The following is a 27,979-nucleotide window of genomic DNA, read 5'->3' on the forward strand; positions in this document are numbered from 1 at the left end:
AGTGATCCACTGATCAGTAACTTATCACCCTCTAATATAGAAGCCCTCTAATATAGATCTGTAGAGACTCTGTCCTACCTTGTAGTATCTGAGTACAGCAGTATATAATGGGGATGTTCTTCTATCACTGCTCCTAGGTGAGCCATTGATTGTCGGAATCATTATAAATGGGGCTTGATAAAATTCTTATTGTGTCATATGACATAGTGCTGTTTGAAAGTTTGTGAACCATTCATAATTTTTTCTGCTTAAATTTGACCTAAAACGACATCAGATTTTCACAAAAGCACTCAAAGTTGATAAAGAGAACCAAATAGAGAGTTCTAAACTAGAATCCAAATTCATCAGATCACGTGGATTTTCTTAGGAAAATCGATTTGCAGCAAAGTGATTCTCTGCATATTGAATATCCCTTATTATGCTCTGAGGTATCTACCAACCAACCCCAGTGCATATTAACTATGAAATCTGAAAAATATTTCTACTCTTTTTACTGCTCACCTCTCAGATCCCTACGCACCTCATCTTTTTATCACTGCTGTGAGTGCTGAGATCCTTGGACCTCTCACGCTAGGCTGAGATTGAATTGTCTACAAATGGAGGAAAGTCAATCTAACTTTTGAGTCCAAACTCTGTAGAGATGGTGTTGTAACCTTTTCGAACCCGGTGAGCATCAACATATTTTCTTTTGGGTCCTCAGAAATCTCCTTAGTTCATGCCATGATATACTTTCACAAATCTATTCTGAAGATCAGACGTTGACTGATCTCTATTCTTCAAATACAACAGGTGTTAAAAGACGAGTTCCTAGGGGGGAGAGTCCTACACCTCTGTTGAGGTCTGTGTATTAATTATTAATGTCCACTTTGACTAGCAACAATTAAAATACAACTTAGTGACTCCTTATACTGTATGCTGCTCTAACCAAGACAAAACCGTGTACTAATAAAGAATATTTATTGCACACACAGAAGTCTACTACATACATATATATTTACACTTAATCTGGAGAGTAAAAAAAAACTAACTCTCCCCATATATACCGATATATCTAAATATCCAACAAGGGGTTAAGGCTAGGGGGGTTAAAGTAAGGGTACACAAGTTACAGTGGATCAGGTGGTAAGTGGAAACTCAGCCAGGTATGCTCCTCGTAATGCCAGTGGAATAAGAGAGCGCATGTGGGCAGAGCTGGGGTTTTATGTCCAGCAGCCAAAGGAAGTGTCCAGTTTTAGGTGAGAGGAAATGATGTCAGTCTAGTGTATTATTCCCCACCCACTGGTTAAGGTTCATTCCTAGCTGATTATGTTTTTCAGCAGTTGACTGGACATCCCTATTGTCTTCCCTCCTCCTCTACCCTCAGCAACCACACTGTGGCAATATACAGAAGGGGCATTATTGATTTGGAATACCTATGGGTCATTATACATATACATATATACAAATACATGGACTAACATGCAATATATATATGTGTGTATATATATATATATATATATATATATATATATATTTCCTTATGTATATGTACATTTTGAGGCACTTCCCTTCTGCAACAGGTCAACCACTCACATCTGCAAGGAGTTTGTATGTTCTCCCCATGTTTGCTTGGGTTTCTTCCGGATTCTCCAGTTTCCTTCCACACTGCAAATACATGATGATAGGGAATTTAGCTTGTGAGCCCCAGAGCGCTATAGAGTACGATGATGCTATATAAGCAAGTATAATAAGATTGGTCTCCCATTTACAACAAAAGCTTATATTCAGATGTGCTTCACAATCAGGATTTTATATTCTCATTTACTAATGTTTAGTTTTCCCACTTTGTTTTTCTTTCAGTGGGAAGAAATTAGTGGAGTTGATGAACACTACACTCCGATAAGAACCTATCAGGTTTGCAATGTTATGGACCACAATCAAAACAACTGGCTTAGGACAAACTGGATTCCCCGCAACGCAGCTCAAAAGATTTATGTCGAGCTAAAGTTCACATTACGAGACTGCAACAGCATCCCACTTGTACTGGGAACTTGTAAAGAAACATTTAACCTTTATTACCTGGAGTCAGATGAGGATCATGGGGTCAAGTTTAGGGAGCATCAGTTTACAAAGATTGACACAATTGCAGCTGACGAAAGCTTCACCCAGATGGACCTTGGAGATCGAATTCTGAAACTGAACACTGAGGTTCGAGAAGTGGGGCCTATCAGTAAGAAAGGACTTTATCTGGCCTTTCAGGATGTTGGTGCCTGCGTTGCCTTAGTATCTGTGCGGGTATATTACAAAAAGTGTCCTTTCACTGTGAAGAATTTAGCCATGTTTCCAGACACTGTACCTATGGACTCCCATTCTCTTGTGGAGGTGAGAGGTTCTTGTGTCAACCATTCCAAAGAGGAAGATCCACCCAAAATGTACTGCAGCACTGAAGGAGAATGGCTCGTGCCCATCGGAAAGTGTCTTTGCAACCCTGGCTATGAAGAAAGAGGTTTTACTTGTCAAGGTAATAATGAGTCACTTGATTATTTAGTAGAATGTTTTTTATCCATTGACTGAGGGAACTCAAATGCTTTCTATTGATGACCAATATTTGTAACACTTTATAGAACAATGTGCCAGTCAAGCCCGGAAAGGCAGTTAAATATGTTTACGATTGAAGTGCCCATGGTTGGTCTTGTCTTATACCTTCTCACTTGATGCCATTTCTTCTTGTATTGCTTTTGATAACATTGACTTCAAAAATTTGATAAGCTGCATTTAGCTCAGTCATGACACTTGGCTGGAGGTGGTTCCAAAACTAATTTTCTAAATGGGGTAATTTTCTTTTAATACTGTTTTGGGTGTACATATATTGATGGGGCTGTCCACTTTTAAAACGTGATCCCCAAATGATAGTGCTCATTTAAAATAACAAAATTACAGATATTACTCACTTTTCCTTGGTCCAACTCTGGTTCTTCACTGATGCTTCTCTCTCATTGATTTGGCTACAGCGGCGAGGTCACGTCAGCAGCACGTATCACCACTGCAGCCAATCACTGAGTTTAGCAACTCTACAGATGTAGATGGCGCAAGCTACTGAGGTCGAAGATTGGCTGCAGAAGTGATGTGAGCTATCGATGTGGCATTACTACTTCAGCCAAAACACTAAAATTAAGTAATAGCGGAGAGACGACACTGGTCCCAGCAAGGGTGAGTACGATCGGATTTTGTAGTTTTACACCAGTAAGGAACCACTTTTTTTTATAAATTCATTCTGTTCTAGGTCATTATAGGTAAAATTAACTTTAAAGGAAACCTGTCACCCTCAAAATTGAAGGTGAGCTAAGCCCACCAGCATCAGGGTTCTTATCTACAACATTCTGTAATGCTGTAGATAAGTCCCCAATTTATCCTGAAAGATGAGAAAGAGAGGTTAGATTATACTCACCTGTGTCGGCGGTCTGATCTGATGGGTGTTGCGGTCCGATCCGGGGCCTCCCATCTTCTTACAATGACGACCTCTTCTTGTCTTAATGCTGCGGCTCCGGCGCAGGCGTACTTTGTTTGCCCTGTTGAGGGCAGAGCAAAGTACTGCAGTGCGCAGGTGCCGGGAAAGGTCAGAGAGGCCCAGCGCCTGCGCACTGCAGTACTTTGCTCTGCCCTCAACAGGGCAAACAAAGTACGCCTGCGCCAGAGCAGCAGCTTGAAGACAAGAAGAGGACGTCATCTGATGAAGATAGGAGGCGCCGGACCGCGACGCCCATTGGACCGGGCCCGCCCCTGAGTGAGTATAATCTAACCTCTTTTTCTCATCTTTCAGGATACATCGGGGGCTTATCTACAGCATTCCAGAATGCTGTAGATAATCCCCTGATGCTGGTGGGCTTAGCTCACCTTCGATTTTGGGAGTGACAGGTTCCCTTTAACAATTAATCAATAGAAATATTTGCAGATTTTGTACAACTCACCTGTATCTTGGGCCCTAAAATCTTTCTTTTACCACAATGGATGTCAGACGAAGACTTTAGACTAGTAGAGTCTTCTCTGTAAGACCTAGGTAGCCACCAATTGAAAAGTAGAGTTTTTAACATGTCAACATTTTCTTCATGCCAAACTACTAATATTACTAGTAGACAACTGCTGTCTGACCAGCCAAAATTACATTCATTCTTGATGTTTCCAACTTAATGATATTGTGTATTTTATTGGCCAATTTATTGTAAATCTCTTATGGTTCGCTCAGCACAATTGATTTTAGCATATCGACCAAACTTAGTTCAACCACATAGTGCTGTCTTGTACAGTAGTTATTGAAATGTGGTTGAAATGTTTGTAAATTTGCATTTTGATTTTTTTTTCCTGCTGGAGATTGTGGATTTGAAATGTGTTGCAATTTAGGATTAAGATGTTGGAAATTATGATTTTTGAATAATCTTCTTACTGCTTTCTGTCTTCAATCTTAATATGTTCTATACATCTTGTATATATTTTAGGTTTCTTCCTAAGACGTTTCTTTACTCGATCTCATTGCATCTATTTCACATCTAACATAACACAACAATGTTCACCTGTTTAGTGCAAGAACATTTGTCCAATTTACCCCGATAATCCATAGAATCAGAAAGATTTTTAATACATGTTATACTTCCCATCAAACTAGAGGTTTACGAACATGAGATAAGTACCTGTAGATGGAATGAAACCAGCATAATTATAGCTGTGTAGAAAAGCTGATACCACCGGTAAATACGATGATTTTTTTGTGGTCATATATTTTTACAATTTCTAGTACAACATTCTTGCAACAAGTCCTACAGCAAAACTAGAGAGCTCTCTTGTGTGATATATTTTGACTATAACATGAGACATTTTTATGCACATGTCACCCAGTTCAGACATGCACTCAGACACAAAACGACTTTGGAATATTTATGCATTCCACAGTCTTTATAAAGAAATACAATCCATTAAAAGTTCTAAAATGTTGTTGTAATATATTTGTATATGGTAATTTTGTGTGATATATTATTTTTTTATGTTTTTCACATGTTAATTCCTGCACCCTTAGAAGCTTCTCAGTCCATCATCTGATTATGTGTTTAGATAGTAATGATGTAATTATGGTAACTTTTACTGAGTAAATAGGAAGGCATTATTAATAGCTATGCCTTACTGACAGTGGAAACAGTGTAGGTTACTTCATCAACTGGTAGGTCCCAAGCCAGATGCAGCTTCCTGTCACTGGTAAGGTCAGCCAGTTCAGCAATCTGAATCTACATTAGGTTTTAGTGCATGTTTTTGTAGAAATTAGATAGGAATTAGTTTCCAGTCAAGATCCCAATCACAGATGTGAAATATATTTTATTTAGAGCTGTAAATGATGATGACCGCTAGGGTTGAGCGAAACGGGTCGAACATTTTCAAAAGTCGCCGACTTTTGGCTAAGTCGGGGTTTCATGAAACCCGATCCGACCCCTGTGCGGGGTCGGCCATGCGGTACGCGACTTTCGCGCCAAAGTCGCGTTTCAATGACGCGAAAAGCGCCATTTCTCAGCCAATGAAGGTAAACGCAGAGTGTGGGCAGCGTGATGACATAGGTCCTGGTCCCCACCATCTTAGAGAAGGGCATTGCAGTGATTGGCTTGCTGTCTGCGATGTCACAGGGGCTATAAAGAGGCGTTCCCGCCGACCGCCATCTTACTGCTGCTGATCTGAGCTTAGGGAGAGGTTGCTGCCGCTTTGTCAGAAGCAGGGATAGCGTTAGGCAGGGTCCATTAACCACAAAACCGCTTGTGCTGCAGCGATTTGCACTGTCCAACACCACCCTCGGTGTGCAGGGACAGTGGAATTTTTTTTTTTTTTTTTTTTCCCCTCAGCGCTGTAGCTCATTGGGCTGCCCTAGAAGGCTCCCTGATAGCTGCATTGCTGTGTGTACGCCGCTGTGCAAACCAACTGCTTTTTTCAAAGCACAAATCCTCTTGTTCCTTCCTTTCTGCACAGCTATCTTTTTTGTTTGTCCACACTTTTTATTTCATTTGTGCATCAGTCCACTCCTTATTGCTGCCTGCCATACCTGGCTGAGATTACTGCAGGCAGGGAGATAGTAGCTGCCTGCCATACCTGGCTGAGATTACTGCAGGCAGGGAGATAGTAATTGTAGGACATTCCCTGTTTTTTTTTTTTTTTTTTTTTTGGTGGGAGATTAAGATTGGCAATTTGGCATTTCTGCTAGAGTGCCATCCCTGTGTGTGCCATCTCTCTCACATAGTGGGCCATAGAAAGCCTTTTCATTTTTCTGTATTTTTTTTTGTGGGGTGTATAAATTCTCCCTGATAAAAATACAGTGGGAGATTAATATTGGCCTTTGGGCTTGTGTGCCAGTCCTGAGTGTGCCATCTCTCTCACAAATAGTGGGCCATAGAAAGCCTATTTTATTTTTTTTTGGGTTTTATAAATTCTCCCTGAAAAAAAGGGAGATTAATATTGGCCTCTGGGCTTCTGTGCCAGTCCTGAGCGTGCCATCTGTGCCAGTCCTGAGCGTCCCATCTCTCTCACAAATAGTGGGCCATAGAAAGCCTATTTAATTTTTTTTTTGGTTTTATAAATTTTCCCTGAAAAAAGGGAGATTAATATTGGCCTCTGGGCTTGTGTGCCAGTTGTGAGCGTGCCATCTGTGCCAGTCCTGAGCGTGCCATCTCTCTCACAAATAGTGGGCCATAGAAAGCCTATTTAATTTTTTTTTTGGTTTTATAAATTTTCCCTGAAAAAAGGGAGATTAATATTGGCCTCTGGGCTTGTGTGCCAGTTGTGAGCGTGCCATCTGTGCCAGTCCTGAGCGTGCCATCTCTCTCACAAATAGTGGGCCATAGAAAGCCTATTTAAATATTTTTTTGGTTTTATAAATTCTCCCAGAAAAAAAGGGAGATTAATATTGGCCTCTGGGCTTCTGTGCCAGTTGTGAGCGTGCCATCTGTGCCAGTCCTGAGCGTGCCATCTCTCTCACAAATAGTGGGCCATAGAAAGCCTATTTAAATATTTTTTTGGTTTTATAAATTCTCCCAGAAAAAAAGGGAGATTAATATTGGCCTCTGGGCTTCTGTGCCAGTCCTGAGCGTGCCATCTGTGCCAGTCCTGAGCGTCCCATCTCTCTCACAAATAGTGGGCCATAGAAAGCCTATTTTATTTTTTTTTTGGGTTTCAGAAATTCTCCCTGGAAAAAAAAAGGGAGATTAATATTGCCCTTTGGGCTTGTGTGCCAGTACTAAGCGTTCCATCTCTCTCTCTCTCTCAGTCAGTGGGCCATAGAACGCCTATTTTTGGTTTTATTTGTTTTCTAAATTCTCCCTGAAAAAATCATTTTATTTTATTTGGTTTCTAAATTCTTCCTGATAAAATCATATTTTTTTTATTATTTTTTTTTCTAAAGTCTCCCTGAAAAAAAAAAAAAAAAAAACAACCAAAAAAAACAGTGGGAGATTAATATTGGCCTTTCTGCTTGTGTGCCAGTCTTGACTCCTGGGTGCGTCATCTCTCAGTCAGTGGGCCATAGAACGCCTATTTTTGGTTTTATTTGTTTTCTAAATTCTCCCTGAAAAAATCATTTTATTTTATTTGGTTTCTAAATTCTTCCTGATAAAATCATATTTTTTTTATTATTTTTTTTTCTAAAGTCTCCCTGAAAAAAAAAAAAAAAAAAACAACCAAAAAAAACAGTGGGAGATTAATATTGGCCTTTCTGCTTGTGTGCCAGTCTTGACTCCTGGGTGCGTCATCTCTCAGTCAGTGGGCCATAGAACGCCTATTTTTGGTTTTATTTGTTTTCTAAATTCTCCCTGAAAAAATCATTTTATTTTATTTGGTTTCTAAATTCTTCCTGATAAAATCATATTTTTTTTATTATTTTTTTTTCTAAAGTCTCCCTGAAAAAAAAAAAAAAAAAAACAACCAAAAAAAACAGTGGGAGATTAATATTGGCCTTTCTGCTTGTGTGCCAGTCTTGACTCCTGGGTGTGCCATCTCTCTCTCTCTCTCTCTCCAATTGTGGTCCATAGAAAGCCTACATTTTTTTTCCTTGATTTGGGTTCCAAAATCTACCAGAGAAAATAACTCCATCAATCATTGGTAGAAAAATATTGGCCTCTGGGCTTGTGTGCCACTCCTGATTCCTGTGTGCGTCATCTCTCACTCAGTGGCCCATAGAAAGCATATAGTTTGTTACATTTGTTTTCTAAATTCTCCCTGCAAAAATCTATTTTTTTTTTTTTGGGGGGTTTCTAAAGTGTTCCTGAAAAAAATAAAAATAAAAAAAAAATAATAGTGTGACATTAATATTAACATTTGTGCTTCAGTGACAGTCCTGCGTGTGGGGCATCTCTCTAATTTGCAGCCACCAAAAAAAGAGTGTGTAACATTGGGCCTGATTTTCGCTGTGGTCTCACCAACCTGTAAAGGGGTAGCTAAATCATACTGAAGTTATAGCTCACCGTGTAAGTTGTGTGACTGCAACAAATAACGTTAGTTTGGTTACGTTTTTAAAACAATGAGGAAGTCTAGTGGAAGAGGTCGTGGCCGGGGGCGTTCATTGTCAGCTGGTAATGAGGGTAGTGGTAGTGGTGGAGCATCAGGTGGTCGTGGGGGAAAAAATATTGCACCTAAGTCTGGAGCTGTGGAGCCAGGTTCGTCGTCCGGCTACACAAGGCCTCGAACGCTCCCTTTTCTGGGATTAGGAAAACCGCTTTTAAAGCCGGAGCAGCAAGAGCAAGTTTTGGCTTATCTTGCTGACTCAGCCTCTAGCTCTTTTGCCTCATCTCGTGAAACTGGTAAAAGTAAAAGCAGCGCGTCGTTAGTGGATGTTCACGGTCAGGGACAAGTCACTTCCTTGTCCTCTTCAGCAAAAACAACAACAGAGAAGAATGCAGCAGGCGACACAACGGGTTACTCCATGGAGCTCTTTACACATACCGTCCCTGGCTTAGAAAGTGAAGCAGTTAACAGTCCATGCCCATTACAAATTGAATCTGACATGGAGTGCACTGACGCACAGCCACAGCCAGACTACTATGCTGGTCCTTTGACTCAGACCACAACATTGCCCTCGCAGGGTGCTGATCAAGAATCAGACCCTGATGAGACTATGTTGCCCCATCACGAACGCTATACCACCGAACGACACGGTGACACAGACGAAGTTGCGCAGGAGGTACAAGAAGAGTTATTAGATGACCCAGTTCTTGACCCCGATTGGCAGCCATTGGGGGAACAGGGTGCAGGCGGCAGCAGTTCTGAAGCAGAGGAGGAGGAGGGGCCGCAGCAGGCATCAACATCGCCACAGGTTCCATCTGCCGGGCCCGTATCTTGCCCAAAACGCGTGGCAAAGCCAAAACCTGGTGGAGGACAGCGTGGCCATCCGGTTAAAGCTCAGTCTGCAATGCCTGAAAAGGTATCCGATGCTAGAAAGAGTGCAGTCTGGCATTTTTTTAAACAACATCCAATTGATCAGCGCAAAGTCATCTGTCAAAAATGTTCTACTTCCTTAAGCAGAGGTCAGAATCTGAAAAGTCTCAATACTAGTTGCATGCATAGACATTTAACCACCATGCATTTGAAAGCTTGGACTAACTACCAAACGTCCCTTAAGGTTGTTGCACCCTCGGCCAATGAAGCTAGTCATCAACGCAACATCCCTTCCGGCAGTGTAGGACCACCATTTAGCGCACCACCTGCTGTATCTGTGCAGGTATCTTTGCCAGGCCAAAGCAGTCAGGGTCAGGGAATCACCAGTTTCGTAGTAGGAAACACTGCATCTAGGGCACCGGCGGCAACAATACCATCTCCCACCGTCTCTCAGTCTGCCATGTCCACCGGCACCCCCGCTAGTTCCACGATCTCCAGCTCTCCAGTCCAGCTCACCCTACATGAGACTATGGTTAGAAAAAGGAAATACTTAGCCTCGCATCCGCGTACACAGGGTTTGAACGCCCACATAGCTAGACTAATCTCGTTAGAGATGATGCCCTACCGGTTAGTTGAAAGCGAAGCTTTCAAAGACCTGATGGACTACGCTGTACCACGCTACGAGCTACCCAGTCGACACTTTTTTTCCAGAAAAGCCATCCCAGCCCTCCACCAGCATGTTAAAGAGCGCATCGTCCATGCACTCAGGCAATCTGTGAGCACAAAGGTGCACCTGACAACAGATGCATGGACCAGTAGGCATGGCCAGGGACGTTACGTGTCCATCACGGCACACTGGGTAAATGTGGTGGATTCAGGGTCCACAGGGGACAGCAAGTTTGGGACAGTTCTGCCTAGCCCACGGTCTAGTAAACAGTTGTCTGTAGCCGTTCGCACCCCCTCCTCCTCCTCCTCCTCGTCCTCCTGCAGAAGCAAGAGCTCGTCCACAGACCGCAGTCGCACAAACACTCCATCCGCACCTGCCACTGTTGCACACCAGGTCTCCCATTATGGGGCAGCTACTGGCATACGTCAGCAGGCTGTATTGGCTATGAAGTGTTTGGGCGACAATAGACACACCGCGGAAGTTCTGTCCGAGTTCTTGCAGCAAGAAACGCAGTCGTGGCTGGGCACTGTAGATCTTGAGGCAGGCAAGGTAGTGAGTGATAACGGAAGGAATTTCATGGCTGCCATCTCCCTTTCCCAACTGAAACACATTCCTTGCCTGGCTCACACCTTAAACCTGGTGGTGCAGTGCTTCCTGAAAAGTTATCCGGGGTTATCCGACCTGCTCCTCAAAGTGCGTGGACTTTGCGCACATATCCGCCGTTCGCCTGTACACTCCAGCCGTATGCAGACCTATCAGCGTTCTTTGAACCTTCCCCAGCATCGCCTAATCATAGACGTTGCAACAAGGTGGAACTCAACACTGCACATGCTTCAGAGACTGTGCGAACAGAGGCGGGCTGTTATGTTTTTGTGGGAGGATACACATACACGGGCAGGCAGTAGGATGGCAGACATGGAGTTGTCAGGTGTGCAGTGGTCGAAGATTCAAGACATGTGTCAAGTCCTTCAGTGTTTTGAGGAATGCACACGGCTGGTTAGTGCAGACAACGCCATAATAAGCATGAGCATCCCCCTAATGCGTCTGCTGATGCAAAGTTTGACGCACATAAAGGATCAGGCGTCTGCACCAGAGGAAGAGGAAAGCCTTGATGACAGTCAGCGATTGTCTGGTCAGGGCAGTGTACATGACGAGGTACCGGGCGAAGAGGAGGTGGAGGATGAGGAGGATGATGGGGATGAGTATATTTTTAATGAGGAAGCTTTCCCGGGGGCACGGGAAATTGGTGGCGTGGCAAGGCCGGGTTCTGGTTTTTTGAGGGACACAAGTGACGTAGATTTGCCTGCAACTGCCCCTCAACCAAGCACAACCGCAGATTTGACAACGGGAACTTTGGCCCACATGGCGGATTATGCCTTGCGTATCCTCAAAAGGGACACACGCATTACAAAAATGATGAACGATGACGATTACTGGTTGGCCTGCCTCCTTGATCCTCGCTATAAAGGCAAATTGCAAAATATTATGCCACATGAGAACTTGGAACTAATATTAGCAACAAAACAATCAACTCTTGTTGACCGTTTGCTTCTGGCATTCCCTGCACACAGCGCCCGTGATCGTTCTCACACGAGCTCCAGGGGCCAGCAGACCAGAGGTGTTAGAGGGGCAGAAATCAGAAGTGGCGTTGGACAGAGGGGTTTTCTGACCAGGTTGTGGAGTGATTTTTCTATGACCGCAGACAGGACAGGTACTGCAGCATCAATTCAAAGTGACAGGAGACAACATTTGTCCAGTATGGTTACAAACTATTTTTCATCCCTTATCGACGTTCTCCCTCAACCGTCATTCCCATTTGATTACTGGGCATCCAAATTAGACACCTGGCCAGAATTGGCAGAATATGCATTGCAGGAGCTTGCTTGCCCGGCAGCTAGTGTCCTATCAGAAAGAGTATTCAGTGCTGCAGGTTCAATACTAACAGAAAAAAGGACTCGTCTGGCTACCCAAAATGTAGATGATCTAACCTTCATTAAAATGAACCACAACTGGATTTCAAAATCTTTTGCCCCACCCTGCCCGGCTGACACCTAGCTTTCCTATGAAAAGGTCTTGCCTGTGGACTATTCTGAATGACTTTTCCAATCTCGTAATTTTCTTCACCTGATTGTCCAGCATACGACATGTTTCCACCTCACGAAATGGCCAAACTCCCCACACGGGGCCGTGCTATCGCCACTTTGCGCTTGGACCCTTGAGAGTGCTGTTTGTCTGAAGAGGTGGGTGTGGCCGCTTTTGGTCGACGGCACTGCCACTGGGTCCCTCATAGTACAATAAAGTGTCTCTGGCGGTGGTGGTGCGCACCCAACGTCAGACACACCGTTGTAATATGAGGGGCCCTGTGCCTGTACCGCCGGCCACAAGACAGTTCCCCCCCCCAGCTCAAACAGTGCTCTACCACTAGCAAAATTATCTCTCACAGCTTCACCAATGTGTAGTCTAGCCGCTGACATCCTTCAATGCCTGGCACTGACAATACCATTGTTTTGACATTTTTGTTATGTTAGGCCTTCGAAGCCTGTCTGCGGTCCCTTCTTTCTACAACTACTACACTGACCAGGCCACTGCTGGCCGTGTTACCCTGGAACCAATTTAAAAGTGCCTACAGTCAGCCCAATTTTGTTATGTTAGGCCTTCGAAGACTGTCTGCCGTCACTCCTTCCACTAGACTTCCACTGACCATACACTGCTGCCCATGTACCCCTGGAACCAATTTAAAGTGCCTACAGCCAGCCCAATTTTGTTATGTTAGGCCTTCGAAGCCTGTCTGCGGTCACTCCTTCCACTAGACTTCCACTGACCAGACCACTGCTGCCCGTGTACCCCTGGAACCAATTTAAAAGTGCCTACAGCCATGTGTTATTATTTTAGGCCTTCGATGCCTGTCTGCGGTCACTCCTTCCACTAGGCCTCCACTGACCACACCACTGCTGCCCGTGTACCCCTGGAACCAATTTAAAATTGCCTACAGCCAGCCCAATTTTTTTATTTTAGGCCTTCGATGCCTGTCTGCGGTCCATTCTTTCAACTACTACTACACTGACCAGGTCACTGCTGCCCGTGTACCCCTGGAACCAATTTAAAATTGCCTACAGCCAGCCCAATTTTTTTATTTTAGGCCTTCGATGCCTGTCTGCGGTCCATTCTTTCAACTACTACTACACTGACCAGGTCACTGCTGCCCGTGTACCCCTGGAACCAATTTAAAATTGCCTACAGCCAGCCCAATTTTTTTATTTTAGGCCTTCGATGCCTGTCTGCGGTCCATTCTTTCAACTACTACTACACTGACCAGGTCACTGCTGCCCGTGTACCCCTGGAACCAATTTAAAATTGCCTACAGCCATGTGTTATTATTTTAGGCCTTCGATGCCTGTCTGCGGTCACTCCTTCCACTAGGCCTCCACTGACCACACCACTGCTGCCCGTGTACCCCTGGAACCAATTTAAAATTGCCTACAGCCAGCCCAATTTTTTTATTTTAGGCCTTCGATGCCTGTCTGCGGTCCATTCTTTCAACTACTACTACACTGACCAGGTCACTGCTGCCCGTGTACCCCTGGAACCAATTTAAAAGTGCCTACAGCCAGCCCAAGTTTGTTATGTTAGGCCTTCGATGCCTGTCTGCGGTCCATTCTTTCAACTACTACTACACTGACCAGGTCACTGCTGCCCGTGTACCCCTGGAACCAATTTAAAATTGCCTACAGCCAGCCCAATTTTTTTATTTTAGGCCTTCGATGCCTGTCTGCGGTCCATTCTTTCAACTACTACTACACTGACCAGGTCACTGCTGCCCGTGTACCCCTGGAACCAATTTAAAATTGCCTACAGCCATGTGTTATTATTTTAGGCCTTCGATGCCTGTCTGCGGTCACTCCTTCCACTAGGCCTCCACTGACCACACCACTGCTGCCCGTGTACCCCTGGAACCAATTTAAAATTGCCTACAGCCAGCCCAATTTTTTTATTTTAGGCCTTCGATGCCTGTCTGCGGTCCATTCTTTCAACTACTACTACACTGACCAGGTCACTGCTGCCCGTGTACCCCTGGAACCAATTTAAAATTGCCTACAGCCAGCCCAATTTTTTTATTTTAGGCCTTCGATGCCTGTCTGCGGTCCATTCTTTCAACTACTACTACACTGACCAGGTCACTGCTGCCCGTGTACCCCTGGAACCAATTTAAAATTGCCTACAGCCAGCCCAATTTTTTTATTTTAGGCCTTCGATGCCTGTCTGCGGTCCATTCTTTCAACTACTACTACACTGACCAGGTCACTGCTGCCCGTGTACCCCTGGAACCAATTTAAAATTGCCTACAGCCAGCCCAATTTTTTTATTTTAGGCCTTCGATGCCTGTCTGCGGTCCATTCTTTCAACTACTACTACACTGACCAGGTCACTGCTGCCCGTGTACCCCTGGAACCAATTTAAAATTGCCTACAGCCATGTGTTATTATTTTAGGCCTTCGATGCCTGTCTGCGGTCACTCCTTCCACTAGGCCTCCACTGACCACACCACTGCTGTCCGTGTACCCCTGGAACCAATTTAAAATTGCCTACAGCCATGTGTTATTATTTTAGGCCTTCGATGCCTGTCTGCGGTCACTCCTTCCACTAGGCCTCCACTGACCACACCACTGCTGTCCGTGTACCCCTGGAACCAATTTAAAATTGCCTACAGCCATGTGTTATTATTTTAGGCCTTCGATGCCTGTCTGCGGTCACTCCTTCCACTAGACTTCCACTGACCAGACCACTGCTGCCCGTGTACCCCTGGAACCAATTTAAAAGTGCCTACAGCCAGCCCAAGTTTGTTATGTTAGGCCTTCGATGCCTGTCTGCGGTCACTCCTTCCACTAGGCCTCCACTGACCACACCACTGCTGCCCGTGTACCCCTGGAACCAATTTAAAATTGCCTACAGCCAGCCCAATTTTTTTATTTTAGGCCTTCGATGCCTGTCTGCGGTCCATTCTTTCAACTACTACTACACTGACCAGGTCACTGCTGCCCGTGTACCCCTGGAACCAATTTAAAATTGCCTACAGCCAGCCCAATTTTTTTATTTTAGGCCTTCGATGCCTGTCTGCGGTCCATTCTTTCAACTACTACTACACTGACCAGGTCACTGCTGCCCGTGTACCCCTGGAACCAATTTAAAATTGCCTACAGCCATGTGTTATTATTTTAGGCCTTCGATGCCTGTCTGCGGTCACTCCTTCCACTAGGCCTCCACTGACCACACCACTGCTGTCCGTGTACCCCTGGAACCAATTTAAAATTGCCTACAGCCATGTGTTATTATTTTAGGCCTTCGATGCCTGTCTGCGGTCACTCCTTCCACTAGGCCTCCACTGACCACACCACTGCTGTCCGTGTACCCCTGGAACCAATTTAAAATTGCCTACAGCCATGTGTTATTATTTTAGGCCTTCGATGCCTGTCTGCGGTCCATTCTTTCAACTACTACTACACTGACCAGGGCACTGCTGGCCGTGTACCCCTGGAACCAATTTAAAATTGCCTACAGCCAGCCCAATTTTTTTATTTTAGGCCTTCGATGCCTGTCTGCGGTCCATTCTTTCAACTACTACTACACTGACCAGGTCACTGCTGCCCGTGTACCCCTGGAACCAATTTAAAATTGCCTACAGCCATGTGTTATTATTTTAGGCCTTCGATGCCTGTCTGCGGTCACTCCTTCCACTAGGCCTCCACTGACCACACCACTGCTGTCCGTGTACCCCTGGAACCAATTTAAAATTGCCTACAGCCATGTGTTATTATTTTAGGCCTTCGATGCCTGTCTGCGGTCACTCCTTCCACTAGGCCTCCACTGACCACACCACTGCTGTCCGTGTACCCCTGGAACCAATTTAAAATTGCCTACAGCCATGTGTTATTATTTTAGGCCTTCGATGCCTGTCTGCGGTCACTCCTTCCACTAGACTTCCACTGACCAGACCACTGCTGCCCGTGTACCCCTGGAACCAATTTAAAAGTGCCTACAGCCAGCCCAAGTTTGTTATGTTAGGCCTTCGATGCCTGTCTGCGGTCACTCCTTCCACTAGGCCTCCACTGACCACACCACTGCTGTCCGTGTACCCCTGGAACCAATTTAAAATTGCCTACAGCCATGTGTTATTATTTTAGGCCTTCGATGCCTGTCTGCGGTCCATTCTTTCAACTACTACTACACTGACCAGGGCACTGCTGGCCGTGTACCCCTGGAACCAACATCAGAAAATATAAAAATAAGTATTTTGCTTATAAAAAAGAAAATACTGGTGAGATATCAAATGCAGACATTTTAACATTAAAAACAAACACACAACTCTAATCTGGTACAGTACTAAAAATGGCCACCAGCTACAATTACTTTCTCCTGCAAGTAGTTAACTGAAAGTTTTTTTAAATTGAAAACACACATATGGCATCCACCGAGTGTTGTCCTGTCGCGTCTTCTTTATATTATTGCCGAGAAGATGCAAAATAATGAAAATAATAAAATCATTAATTACCAAAATAATAGAGAAAGTCAACACCACATTGCAAATAAACATTCATTCCAAATAAAGAAGCAGGGCGCGTCCGAGGGTGAGTATATACCTAATAAGAATATAATCACCCTCGGACGCGCAATGCTTATTTCCAACAGCCTTCCTTCCTAAGAATCAGCCCTTCCGTCGTGTAGAGAGACGTTGTGTTACACTCCAAGGTGTTCCCCAGGTTGCCTTTCCTGAGCTTCGATCTTCCGGCTCTCGTTTAGTAGTTCTTGGAAACTACTCTGCATTAGGCCTTCAAATTGGGTATGGGGTGTAGAGAGATGGTGTGTTCCACTCCAAGGTGTTCCCCAGGTTGCCTTTCCTGAGCTTCGATCTTCCGGCTCTCGTTTAGTAGTTGTTGGAAACTACGCTGCATTAGGCCTTCAAATTGGGTATGGGGTGTAGCGAGAGGGTGTGTTACACTCCAAGGTGTTCCCCAGGTTGCCTTTCCTGAGCTTCGATCTTCCGGCTCTCGTTTAGTAGTTCTTGGAAACTACACTGCATTAGGCCTTCAAATTGGGTATGGGGTGTAGAGAGAGGGTGTGTTACACTCTAAGGTGTTCCCCAGGTTTCCTTGCCATTGCTTCGGTCTTCCGACTCTCGTTTAGTAGTTGTAGAAAAGTACACTGCATTAGGCCATACAAAATGGGTATGGGGTGGAGAGAGATGGTGTGTTACACTCCAAGGTGTTCCCCAGGTTGCCTTTCCTGAGCTTCTATCTTCAGGCTCTCATTAAATTGTGGTTAAATGGAACAACTGCATTTGGCGTACTAGTTGGTTTGGGGCCTACTATCGGTGTCTGCCACTCCTTGCTGTTCTCCTCCACTGAACAAAGCTGTGCCGCCTGTTTACTACGGTTGCCAATTTTGAACTGCATTTCGACTACTTACTGATTTGGCCCTACTCTCTGTGTCAGCCTCTCATTCCAGTTGTCCTCCACTGCAATGCCCCCTGGTTATTCCTGTGTTACCAATTTTGAACTGCATTTAGCCCACTTTCTTCTTTGGGCCTATATCTGTGTTTCCACTTCATCGTGCCCATTGCCCAGCCAGTGATAGATGAGTCTGCTGGTACATTGACCCATAACGCAACATTCCCCGTGCACGCTACACAACAACATTGTGACCCTGCTGAAAGTCAGGTTGCTCTTCCCGCATACCATACCACCTTACACGGGGACAAAGAGGAAGGTGCAGATGAAAGTGCAGGTTCCTTCATCAGGTGGGGGGAGGAATACTAGTTGGCGACGTCACTGGCACAGGGCCTCTCATAGTACGCAAAAGTGTTGCTGCCGGTGGGAGGCGCCCCCGCCGTGCAAACACACCGCTGTACTTTGAGGGGCCCTGTGCCAGTGCCAATGCCAACGAGTGGGCCCCCCCTGCTTGCTCAGGTTCACAGCACTTGCAAAGTTGAAATACTTACCTCTCCCTGCTCCACTGCCGTGACGTGGTCCAGATTTCCTGGGCCCACTAATTACTTGAACCAGCCCTACCCCCCACAACTTTAGCCAAATGACCCCCAATTTCAAATGCCTTCCAATTATTATAAGGTAAATTACGCTTGACAAGCTTCATTAAGAAGAATGGATGGTTTTGACATTAAAATGGCCACTCTAGGTGTTTTCCTGGCCCCCACTCACTGCCGACTATGCTGCCCCATTGACTTGCATTGGGTTTCGTGTTTCGGTCGATCCCGACTTTACGTCATAATCGGCCGATTTCACTCGACCCGACTTTGGACATAGTCGGGTTTCGCAAAACCCGGCTCGACTCTAAAAAGGTCAAGGTCGCTCAACTCTAATGACCGCCATTCCAGACGCTGAATCCAACTAATATGGAAGGTTAGTTTGTATCCCAAAATAATGATTTTATGAGTCATCATGTACATTAGTCATATTTATGAGTACAAAAGGGTTAAACCAGTAGATGTTAAAAGTGTCAAGGGTCCTTATATTCTGTCTGGGATCCAGCTGAAATGGACATTTGGAGGAGCATTGTAACATACCATCTGTAGGTTGCTCTGAACCAATCAGCATTACCAGAATTGTTTTCAGCTATTCTGATTGGCTGACAGTACACAACAGTCACTCATCTCATATCGCTAGCCCAATGTCCTTTTCAGCAGGATATTAGGTAAAGATTGCAGCATATCTAAGCTAAGGTTTTGAACCTTAGTATTCACTGATATATCCCTTTATAAGCATCTTGCTGCATATACAGGGCTGCACAAGGGCTCTCAAATTGTGAATGGCCAAATTGGCTCCCAAGTCAGACTTTCATGGAGCCATTATACTTGATCACTTTGTAGATACTCATGTGTACATATATATATATATATATATATATATATATATATATATATACACACACACACACTCTCTATATACTGTATATATAAATATATAGGTAAGATATATATATATATATATATATATATATATATACGGTGTATGTGTGTATATATATATATATATATATATATATATATATATATAATCAACACATCAAAATGCAATAGCTCCACATTGGCTTCTGTGGCTCCTTCTGCTTTTGCCGTTAGGGACTTTTGTCTCTGCCCAGTCCCAAGGCTGTGACGTTAATCCTTATAGTTTGGATTTTTCCTCCTACTGGCACTGGGTAGAGCTGTAACTACATAAACCCCGATTGTTAGTTGCCACTGTCAGTTTGTGTTACCTGGCTTTACCTGTCTGGTGTTAAATCCTGATTTATCTTGTTCCCTGATCTCGGCTAATTTATTGATGTTCCTCCTGCCTGACTATTTTATACCTCCTGTACCTCCTGGATGTGACCTGGCTACCTGACTATCAACAGCTGACTATGTGGTCCAGCCCAAGGACCCTGTGCAAGTCCAGATCCCTGTACAGGGTTTAGGGTATGTTCCCACAGTCAATGAACGCTGCTGGTTGGACGCTGTGTACATACGCATTGTCCAACCTGCAGCGTCCAGATGTTACAGCATAGTGGATGGGATTTCAAGAAATCCCATCTCCACTATGCGTGCACGGACGCCTCCGGCTTCCCTGCGGAGATGGACATGCGGCGAGTCTTTCTAGACCGCAGCATGTCTATTTATGCTTCGGAGACGCTCTGTTTCCGCAAGGTAAATATCATCTGTACAATGTATTAGACACGGTGATTCTGCACGGTTCAATGAACTCTTGCAGAATCACCTGCTTTCAAAAGCCGGCAGTGCTTTGGACGGAGTGGACATGTGCTGCATCCAAAGCACTGCCGATTATTGACTGTGGGGACATAGCCTTAAAGGTTGAAATCCAGGGCAACCCCTGAGTTCTGGAAAATGGAGTAGTTTGTGCCAAGCTTCTTTGTAAACTGCCGAGTGACCACAAGCAGTCCCAACATAACAGAAAGCTTTTCCATCTGTTGTATCCTTGATACCTTTCTTAGAAGAAGAAAGAGGATAATGATGTAAGTGACCTGATACACTTGGCAATAGTGGAGGTCCCCTCAAACCCCAAGTAGTGGAGGCCCCAGGGTAATTGGCCCATTGCTGTTCCTGTAATCCAGCCGTGAAAGGTTATTTCCAGCACCAAACTTGCTTTTTCCCAATGTCCTTCTGGCTTTCGAATTCAACACATGTTCCACCTCTAACTAGCAGCCGTCTATGCATGAAAATACAGTGAATATCACCTGGGTAAATGTAGTGGTTGAAGTGTCCTCATTGCCTAATAGCAAGACTGAAATGTTCTTCTGACAAATTCTCAATCCCCCTCCCTATGTTCATAGAGGGGTTAAAGTACTACATCTTTCATCTGGGCTTTGTTCTGTTATCACTTTATGGGATGATTCAGAAGAAATGTAGCCAGTCCTTAATGACTTGTAACATTGAACTATACATAAAATGACTTCACTTCTCGGGAACAATTGGGCTCTTTATTCTCGCTATATTTGTTCACTCCAGTGATGTTAAGGCACCGTGCAAAAAATAACAATATAGTTACGCGTTTCACATTCATCTGGTCCACTACAAGAGCTCAGCAGGATATTATGTCTGATCAAGGAAGTTGGGTTGACATTGTACTTCGACTTATGCACAGAAAAACATTGGGGTTTAATGCGTGCTGGAACTTGTCCTGCATTTAATTTGCGGTTCTCTCAATTTTCTCTCCATTCCATTCGGTTTGCACATTGCACTGAAACAAATTAGCTTACTTGATTACATTTCTTTTTTTCTACTTCTTTTCCATTTGTAGAATTGATACTGGTTTCCATACTAGGCAGCTAAGTCCCTGCCTGGACTTGTTCATAAGGGAAAAAAATCAGAACTTTGTTAATAGCAAGTATTGATTTAATCAAGAAATAAATTGTAGGCTCAAAAAAAGGCAAACTATCATAAAAACAGCAAAATTATATTTTATTATCTAAAAATCTAGAATATCGGATATTTCAGAACCTAATAAATCAGGGACTCATTGCACCAAAAAATAATTTCACTTTGTGTGTGTTTGTATATATATATATATATATATACAGTATTTGTACACATTTTTCTCTTTTTCCTGGTATCGAAAGATTAGCTACTAATATGTAAATTATTAGCTGGACATCTGCCATAGAAAATGCAATAAAATGCGATGACAATCAAAAAGATACCAATTTCACATTTTTCACTTCTATAAGGCTCTTTGTAGTCACCTACATTGTGGCTCCATATGGTGGCTCTGTGTTTATGACCTAATACAGACTAGGAATTTACCATGTGGGAAATTGAAAGCATGGATCCTGTTCTTGGCTGTAAATATAGTATATGGTGCCCGAGTGTTGTCTTAGGCTCATTTTTCATAGTGTTAATACATCTGAGAATCCTACCAAACCATTCACAGCTCACCATATATACAGTACGTGACAACTGTCTTGATTTTGTCCTTACAGTTCTACGAACCCAACCACAAAACCACACAAAAATGGCTCTTCAAGGGTGTCCCTGAATATTTTTTGGGGTGTTTCAAAGTAGTGCTGGCAATGGGGCTGTCCCAAATTTTTCATTACGAATATTGTTAATTATGCACCAAAAGGTTCTTACCATTAAAGTATCTTCTAAGAATTTGTCACAGTGGATTTTGTTTTCCATGCTGACAACACAGCATCGTCACACTCTCAGTATTTGGTCAGTATTTTTCATCAGTATTAGTAAGCCAAAACCAGGAGTAGAACAAAGGAAAAGTATCATAGAAACACGTCGCCACTTCTGTAATTTTTTTATCCACTCCTGGTTTTGGATTACACATACTGATGTAAGATACTGACCAAATACTGAACGTGTGACTGTGGCCTTACCCAATGACTCTGGAGACCAAATATGTCTCTGTTGTACAAACTGTGCTCCACTTGAACCGCTGATCTGTGATGGCCACGGTACTGACCACCACTGAACAAGGCGTGATTATTTCATAGATTTCATAGCTGCAGGAAATTATAGGATTCCTTTATGGCAACGCGAATTGGCATTAGCCCACTCTCTAATGCCTCAGCAGTGTGGGAAATCAAATGTCAAAATATTCAAATTCACATGAATGCGAAATTCGGCTTGAACTTACGGTAATCCTCCTATATCGATCCACCCATCACTACATATTTTTATCTATCTATCTTTATATATATATATATATATATATATATATATATATATATGTCTACATATGCCTACAGATTGTAAGAATGTGTGCTCGTTGCGTGCGGGCACATTCAGATGTAGCCTATTGCCCTAAGAGTATAATACTACCCCCTGGGTGATCTGATAGATTAATATAAATATAACCCTATTCCCAAATGGTGGCCTTGAATTAACAAAATAAACATCAGCACCGTGACATTAATTTTAGACACGTCTGTTCGTAAGTGTCCTATACAAACATCTAATGGTATGCATATTAAAAAACTCTGGAGGGATCCCGCTGACATTTCCTTAACCTCTTCCAATTTAATGTTTTTACATCTCTCTAAGTCACCCCCTCCCCCAAAGGGCTTCTACTTAGAAAAAAAAAAAAAGCGGTTCTGATTTGGACACAGCAATGGTATTGTTAACAGCGGTTTTCTGTCCGGCGTACAGTTCTGTCATTTTCCCCCTTCTCCTTTACACTCGCCTGAGTGTTTATAGTTATTGGAAAGTCTCTAGTTAGTTTCGCTGGCAAAGTTGTTCAGGCTAATAAGGGCTTGTATTTCAATGGTGACAGCTGGTACGAGGCTTTCATGGGGAGCGATTGTACAGGGAAGTGTAAGTTTTGATAACATTTGAGGAAAATACTCTCAAATCAAGAGTCATCTTGAAAGATGGTTTGAGTACAAACATTTCACATATGTGCTCCTATTTCTTGTCCTGAAGGATGTTATCAAAACAAGATGATGGCAGACAGCTAAGTAATTAGGAAATAGATATCAAGTATATCGAGCGACAACCAGTTTGCTGGAACTTTTCCCCTCGTTTTACATTGCGGCTCGGTAATCAATCTTCCTGGGCTCTGCTTTCTCTGCTTCTTTCCTATCTATTTTTTTTTTTTTTTTTTAGTCCTAGTACAATTTATCACATGGAAGGTTTCGGAGAAAGGGCATCCTTGTTGGACTAAAGTAAAATCAGAAATAGAATTACAGTCATAAACAGATACAGAACAAAGTATAAAAATGTGCAAAATATTAAATACAAGCTAAACAAATCATTTTACTGTTACTGGATAGTTTTTGTAGAATAAATTAAATGACCAAAAATTCAAAATATTATATTTTTCGTATTATTAAGATAAGTGAAATTTAGATGATTTTAAAAGATTCCAATTTCGGTGTCATTCCACAATCCTGGAATTCAGTATTATTGGAATACATTAAAGGATTTGTGATATTATTAAATGGGTGGGGATTGGGTATACCCTAGAGTTAATCTTTTTTTTTATATATTTATATATTTATACTTTTTTCTATATTTTTTTTTATTAAGTCTGGCTTTTATCGCTTTACTGAATACATAGGCACTGGTGTAACATTAGACCATTTTGTTGGAGTTTTACAAAACAGAATTTTAGGAGAAGAATTCTTTATATACGGTAAGTACTAGATGGTGGCTGATTCTAACGCATCGGGTATTCTAGAATATGTATGTCATTTATTTATGAAGATTTAAGAAAAATGCAATGAATACACAGGATTTTCCAGGTGAAATATATACATTATCATTAAATTTTATTGCCCATAGAACTTATTACAACTGAATGAAATTATTAAACAGATCATCAAAATATATAAACCATTACATGAATATCTAACTGTATTTACCGATAAATAAATTATCGGACGAAAGAAGTACATTGACACTATAATATATTTGTTAACAATATCAACCTAAAATACTTTTGTACACCACATTGACTGACTGAACTACGTGGCACTGTGACTGACAGAACTTGTTCAGTAAACATGACTGAACTGTGTGGCACTGTGACTGACAGAACTTGCTCAGTAAATGTGACTGAACTATGTTGCACTGTGACTGACAGAACTTGTTCATTAAACGTGACTGAAGTATGTGGCACTGTGACTGACAGAACTTGTTCAGTAAACGTGACTGAAGTATGTTGCACTGTGACTGACTGAACTTGTTCAGTAAACGTGACTGAAGTATGTGGCACTGTGACTGACAGAACTTATTCAGAAAACGTGACTGAACTATGTGGCACTGTGACTGACAGAACTTATTCAGAAAACGTGACTGAACTATGTGGCACTGTGACTGACAGAACTTGTTCAGTAAACGTGACTGAACTATGTGGCACTGTGACTGTCAGAACTTGTTCAGTAAATGTGACTGAACTATGTTGCACTGTGACTGACAGAACTTGTTCAGTAAACATGACTGAACTATGTGGCACTGTGACTGACAGAACTTGTTCAGTAAACGTGACTGAACTATGTGGCACTGTGACTGACAGAACTTGCTCAGTAAACGTGACTGAACTATGTGGCACTGTGACTGACAGAACTTATTCACTAAACGTGACTGAACTATGTGGCACTGTGACTGACAGAACTTGTTCAGTAAACATGACTGAACTATGTGGCACTGTGACTGACAGAACTTGTTCAGTAAATGTGACTGAACTATGTTGCACTGTGACTGACAGAACTTGTTCAGTAAACGTGACTGAACTATGTGGCACTGTGACTGACAGAACTTGCTCAGTAAACGTGACTGAACTATGTGGCACTGTGACTGACAGAACTTATTCACTAAACGTGACTGAACTATGTGGCACTGTGACTGCCAGAACTTGTCCAGTAAACGTGACTGAACTACGTGGCACTGTGACAGAATTTAATCAGTAAATGTGACTGAACTATGTGGCACTGTGACTGACAGAACTGCGCTTGTCGCTGACTGGTCGCGGGCGGCTGGCGACGCGGGATTTCGGTTACAGACAAACAGACATAATTAGACGATTACATAGTAGATAAATGTTCATCGCTTTTTCATGATATTAAGTTGTGTTTTGAAGTTTTTTTTTATAGGTTCTATTATCTACGCTCTCTATTAAAATAAAAATTAAACCATATAGCATCAAAAAGTTCATCCTTTCATCCAGCCAAATAAAATAGGCACAAAAGCTCTTTGGTGATCTAAGTTCAGTCCCCAATTCTTCTGTGCCATTGTTGTTATTGGCGGTTCTTAGTGTTGTGGTGTTTGTTTGATAAAGGCCGTGTAGACCGAAATGTCACATTTGAATACATTTCACCTTCATTCATATTTTTGGAGTGCCAGATGCTGTTTTTATTTGTACCAATTTATGATTGCTGGACTGTTTTGTCTTCATATAAGTATATATATATTTGCGCTGGAGGTCCCAATTGGAAAAAAGGACAAAATTGTCTATATAAAATAATATTACTTATACCGTGACCGAACAATACCGAAATGGCATATTATTACCTTAAATATGCGGTCTACACAATCTTGGCAGGTATTTCCATGTAAATGCTTGTGCTGCCGTCTTCCAAGTGTATGGGCAGCAGTGACTTTTGTGACGATATGTGAGGAGAGGGTGTTAGACCTGTCCCGGCCGGTGACAGTCACCCCTTACCTCACAGGCGATACTCCGGGATCTTCAGCGGTGAGACTGTGCTTCCTCAAACAGGTTCCCGGCGATAATCCAGGGACTTCAGCGGTGAGACCGCGCTCCTCTAAACAAGTTGCCGGCGAGGTGCAGTGAAGCTGCAGGACCTCGCGTGACGTCACATACACGTGATGATACACGTGATCGGCCTATGGAATGCACCTAAGACCAAAATGCTTAATCCAACGCGTTTCGGAGTCGGCAGATTTCCCAGAAGAAGGAGTCTGCCGACTCCGAAACGCGTTGGATTAAGCATTTTGGTCTTAGGTGCATTCCATAGGCCGATCACGTGTATCATCACGTGTATGTGACGTCACGCGAGGTCCTGCAGCTTCACTGCACCTCGCCGGCAACTTGTTTAGAGGAGCGCGGTCTCACCGCTGAAGTCCCTGGATTATCGCCGGGAACCTGTTTGAGGAAGCACGGTCTCACCGCTGAAGATCCCGGAGTATCGCCTGTGAGGTAAGGGGTGACTGTCACCGGCCGGGACAGGTCTAACACCCTCTCCTCACATATCGTCACAAAAGTCACTGCTGCCCATACACTTGGAAGACGGCAGCACAAGCATTTACATGGAAATACCTGCCAAGATTGTGTAGACCGCATATTTAAGGTAATAATATGCCATTTCGGTATTGTTCGGTCACGGTATAAGTAATATTATTTTATATAGACAATTTTGTCCTTTTTTCCAATTGGGACCTCCAGCGCAAATATATATATACTTATAAGTTATTTGTGTTTTTTACACTTTTATACCGGACATTGTGGTAGTTATGTCCGTTTATTTGCAGCAGGGGGAAAATATCAAGGAATAACCTTTTGTGCAGCGCCCTTAGTTGTTTTTATCTTTTGTTTTGTCTTCATCATGGCCAACTCCAGTACAGTGATTACAAAATAGACAGCAGCGTTGGTCGGTCTCATAGGAAACGAGCTGTAAGCAACAGAAAAGAAAGGTCTATCTATTTCAAGAATGACTGCAGGATTAAATTGGAACAGTTTTTGTGTTTTTTACAAGAAGTATTCAACAAGACTCATTTATGAAGATGGGAATAATCCTTTAAATCAGTAATGCATTTGTGAAAATGTGATGACCAACTGAAAGCAAGACAGAAAATAATAGTTTTCCTTAAAGAGAATAGGTCAGCAGGTTTTCGCTATGTAATCTGAGGACACCATGAGGCAGGGGTTAAAAAGCAGAATTCAAAAATGTGTCGCTTGTCAGGCTGTGTGCTTTTATTTACTTTCACTGATGGTTTTATCACCTGGTAATTATCATTGCTGACTCCACCCCCTCCTGTGATAAGCAGCTCACTGTCTGTAGACAATACAGTGCTTTCTGAGCTCTGATTGTGTCAGAACCGCTGCACCCAGTAAGTGATGCATTGTTGGATTCAGGGTCTCTTTGCCTACTTCAGGCTGCTCTCGGATAAGGTAGCAAAAGCTGCTGACAGATTCCCTTTAATTTCATTCTTTTTTTATGTAAATGTATTCTTATTTATTCACATACCATATGATGCATACATTATGGTTATTGGAATTGTATTTGCCTGACTATCTGTACTGTGTTACACCGACTCTTTGCTTGAATGCTGTACTTGGTGAATGGATGGGAATTAGCTGGAATTTCACTTGCATGACGCATGTAGAGGGGATTTTCATCATATCATGGACTTGAATGGGACTGTCAGGCTGTCGCATGCATCTGACAAGGGTCGGCCTTTCTTACATTCATGTCTCCCAGGTGTGAAATATGCAGGTGTAAATTTGTGTATTGTCATCCCTTGTTTTCGCACGAGGAACCTTGCTAATTATATGAGAAATCGAGAAAATCTGTACATCCAAAAGAAGCTGGAGGATCGGAATGAAGAAAAGGAGAAGTTGCCGATTTCATTCCTTATGTACTTGGTTGCTTTCAGTGCCACCATTTTTTACCATAAAGGCACAGATGATTGGCCTCGGGGAGACCAAAACATCCAACACCGCGGAGACACCATCACGTGTTTCTCAACGCAGTGATTCCAGAACACTGCCCCCATCCCTTATGGGAAATATGCAGATGCATGTAAAGAAGCTGCGGAGACACCATCACGTGTTTCTCAACGCAGTGATTCCAGAACACTGCCCCCATCCCTTATGGGAAATATGCAGATGCATGAAAAGAAGCTGCGGAGACACCATCACGTGTTTCTCGACGCAAGCAGTGAATAGCCAGGCCTTTCCCCGGGAAGGAACA

At 43.0% G+C, this 27,979-nt stretch overlaps 1 protein-coding gene across 2 annotated transcripts in view; it reads left to right on the plus strand.

The window, feature by feature from the left end:
- EPHA3 (EPH receptor A3) overlaps window positions 1-27,979 on the plus strand; it is a 562,283-nt gene that overhangs the window by 144,249 nt on the left and 390,055 nt on the right. For both annotated transcript variants that reach the window (XM_069760981.1, XM_069760980.1), the window contains exon 3: window positions 1,840-2,500. In XM_069760981.1, the coding sequence (XP_069617082.1) occupies window positions 1,840-2,500 (661 nt within the window). The remainder of the gene's footprint in view (window positions 1-1,839; window positions 2,501-27,979) is intronic.

Source organism: Ranitomeya imitator, chromosome 3 (genome assembly GCF_032444005.1).
Source record: "Ranitomeya imitator isolate aRanImi1 chromosome 3, aRanImi1.pri, whole genome shotgun sequence".
NCBI lineage: Eukaryota > Metazoa > Chordata > Amphibia > Anura > Dendrobatidae > Ranitomeya > Ranitomeya imitator.